The sequence below is a fragment of the Phodopus roborovskii genome, unplaced genomic scaffold, assembly GCF_943737965.1.
Source record: "Phodopus roborovskii unplaced genomic scaffold, PHOROB, whole genome shotgun sequence".
Lineage (NCBI taxonomy): Eukaryota > Metazoa > Chordata > Mammalia > Rodentia > Cricetidae > Phodopus > Phodopus roborovskii.
This window is the reverse complement of record NW_026125938.1, coordinates 190,672-194,133: the sequence shown is the minus strand read 5'-3', so window position 1 is coordinate 194,133 and position 3,462 is coordinate 190,672. Positions and strand designations below refer to the sequence as shown.

Sequence of the window (3,462 nt, the reverse complement as noted above, 5' to 3'; positions counted from 1 at the left end):
GTTCCCATGAACATTACAAATAAAGGCAAACCAAAAGTGGCCAGGATGAAGTGGCCACTTTACTTTGTTTCACTGATTGTAGCACATCACATTCTGTGAAACTTTTTCCCATGCCTTGTTTTCTCACACCTACTGAAAAGAAATCCGTGAAATTTTCCAATAAATTCAAAACCCCATATATCTTATTTTTAAACTTGACAAATAGCAATAACTGTATCAGATGTATGGTTAAGAAGCATACATGAGACAAATTAATAATCAGTTATAGGAATATTAACAATGTAACAGAGGAAGAAAGGTACTTATACTTTTCCTATGCTTAGCAGAAGAAGAAGAGATTCTCTTAGTGCTGTCTCTCCTATCCATAACCACCCAACTACTCAGAAAACTGGCTGTTCCTCAGCACAGTGACAGCTACATGCAAGGGCCAGCTAAGTGTGGGAGGAGCTGCTAGATTGGCCAAGGCAGGGAACCCTGGCAGCATGGTAACCAGAAGCCTCACCTCTTCTGGCTGCTCTCTCAGCCTGGTTACTGAGAGCCTCCTCATACTGTTGAGGGTAGAAACTGGGCATGGCATTTTTGATCTTAGCTAAAACATCCAGGACTTTCATCTTCATATCTTCATTGCGTGCCCTAGAACCCCACAGGAACTCATAGCTTGGGGGATTGCTACCAGGCACCTGGCGGTACTCCACATAATTTTGCTCAACTAGCTCTTTGGTAATGAACTTCCGGGGCTCCCCAAAAATTAAGTGCCTCCTCCCAGGATATATCCCCTGCATATGGAGGAACTGCCAGACTTCTTCCTCACTGGCACTGTTGCCCTTCATCAAGATCATACCCAGCAGGGTCAGTATGAGACCCGTCTTTGGCAACTCTTTCCTGCCACCCTCATTCGTCCCAGGTGGCATGGGTAACTTGTTAACAAGAACATAGGCCTGAGTGTTATGTTTGTCAACCTTCAACTCAAGGCCATAGACTACCTCAAGCTGATAGGTGGCTTTCTCCAGGATCCAAGGGAAGTGCACCTTGTACTTCCTGCTGATCAGCTTCAGCATATCTGCTTCCACAGGCTGCTCATCCTTCTGGTACTTCTCCAGCAGGTAGTGAAGTAGCTTGCTGGCCTTCCTGGTCATAGGATCTCTGCGTGCAGAATCGATAGCTTCTGCTATAATGCAGGCATTTGCACGTTTCTCATCAGTGCCTGCAACAGAAAGCTCAGCACCAACAACAGAACCCTCAGCACCAACCTCAGAACCATCAGCATCAATATTATAGCCTGAGTAAGGGACATCTAACTCAGGAGAGCCATGGGATGCAGCCTCCTGGGATCCCCGAGGAGTGCAAACATCAGGGGATCTTGGGGCATCTCCCTGGCCAAGAGGAGGCGCTGCTGCTTCCTCCTCTGCAGAGGGCTGAGCACCCTGGATACTCTGGCTCTCTCCTCGGGCCTGCTGCCTTTTGGCCCTGGAGCGGCTCTTGCTCTTGTTGCCCCTAGGCATAGTGCTCTGGGTAGGCAGGCTGGAATGCTGGAAAAAATCTGGGGTGGGGGGAAGAGAGAGAATAATATTATGTAAACATTACTAGGTGGATAACAACTTGCCTTCAAGGAGTTTCCCCCTTTGCAACTTTTCTAGGAGTACCTTTGTGGATTCAATCCCTGTTCCTGTTCTCTTGTTGAAACAACTTCCTGAGAAATCTGTGGCAAGAAACAGAGTTTGTTAGGCCACTGCCTGGCAACCCAAATTTTACCTTACTAGGGTCAAAGAAGGGTATTCACTTTGGCTCCACCTTATTTGAATAAATCGTTGTGTTTAATTTTAAATATGTTTTGATTCCAACTTTACTCTGCTACTCTTAAATTAGCACTATAATCTTCACTTGTAACACACTGGCGAAAATTAAGGGATATCTTAACCCTGTTGTTTGACATCATTTCAGAGGATATCTAGTAAGCATATACATTTGCAAGCTCTGCCCCGACCTAGCCCATTTTCTTCTCTGAAATAACTTCTACAGAAATTATTCCACCGTTTTCCGAAGGACAAAGTAGGGTAGCATTTTAGGCCCAAGGCCAGCTCAACCCACCTATGCCACATAAGGGAACAGTTCTGTATCCAGCCCCACACGGTATGGCGCCAGGACTTAACTGCCATATCCAGGAATTAAAGGGAATTATGTTGGGACCAGGGCTTTCCTGGGGAAGACTGGGTTGTGAATTTAGGAATCTATAGTGGGGTGTCACATTTTGAACTCATCATCACCCAAAGGCATCCCCTGGAAAAATTCTCACTTGAATAAACACGACACTTCGAGCAACAGATCACAGCCCAGGCTCACGGAGGCTCCAACGGCGAAGCCAAACCGGAAGTTATTATCTTCCACTTCCGGCTCCTGGCTCCACCCCTCTACCCTTGGTCCCACCCCTTTTGGCCCCCTACTGAGCTATTTGTACTCTAAACAGAACTTCAAAGGTAGCTAATCCAGAGAACATGCAAAAACTATTTCTATTGGCTTTGAGTGGAACTGACTGGGATTTCACCCTTCTGATGTGGGTCAATGGATCTCAGATAATAGATCTAATTCCCATCAGAGTTCTGAGTAGGAATTAGATGGAGCGATTCTTAGTCTGGTTCCCATGCCCTGGACCCCAGTATAATGTACAGATTGCTGCTCAATGTACGTGTTTGTGATCCTGGTTCATGAATGCACTGTCCTTGCCTTCATATACTTCTCCTCCCCTCTCACTTACTCTCCTTTTCTCTTTTCCTCTCTCCACCCTTGCATTTCATTGGCGTTTTTATTACAGTCTTCTGGAACTTACTATGACACTCAAAGTTACATAGAAATCATTATCCTTTTACCTGTGTTCCCAGTACAGATATTGTTATATATCACCATTCCTGGAATCTCTCATTTTTCCTTATGAATAATTGTGTTATTTTATATCAGGGTTTTGAAACCAAGTATTTTCTGTTTAACGTAAACTGTCTTACAAATTCTTATGTAACCTAAAGTGGACTTAAACTCACAAGTCACCTGCTTCTTTATCTCTAGTGCTGGGACTAGAGTTCTGAATCACCAGCCTTACATCCATCAACTTTCGGATATCTACTACTAGAGTTGCTGAAAACTTTACATTTCCATCAAATGTAGGTTAGGATATTTTTCCTTGGAACATCATCAGTATTACTTTCTCCTCCTTTTCTTTGCCATGACATAGCCATAAATCATTTTTTCACTATTTTGCTTTTATTAAAAACACATCACAATGATATAATTATTTTTTCCCTAATAGATAAAGTTGTTGACAGTTTTTAATTCATTTATATTTCTTCATTTGAAATGGTGACTCAGTTATTTGTCATTTTATTGAATATGTTATTTATATTTTTCTATGTATTTTTAAATTCTTTCTATAATAACTGCATTAAACTTGGTGCTATGAATAACTGAAAACTT

At 42.9% G+C, this 3,462-nt stretch overlaps 1 protein-coding gene across 1 annotated transcript; it reads right to left on the bottom strand.

Moving 5' to 3' along the window:
• Window positions 1-425: 425 nt before the first annotated feature.
• LOC127218037 (melanoma-associated antigen B4) lies at window positions 426-1,525 on the bottom strand. The gene has a single exon (XM_051179049.1). It carries the CDS (start codon window positions 1,500-1,502, stop codon window positions 432-434), a length of 1,071 nt encoding a protein of 356 aa, XP_051035006.1. The 5' UTR covers window positions 1,503-1,525; the 3' UTR covers window positions 426-431.
• Between the last annotated feature and the right edge of the window lie 1,937 nt (window positions 1,526-3,462).

Excerpts from the sequence above, each read along its gene's own strand:
- LOC127218037 (XM_051179049.1), bottom strand. The coding sequence starts at position 1,502 with ATGCCTAGGGGCAACAAGAGCAAGAGCCGCTCCAGGGCCAAAAGGCAG.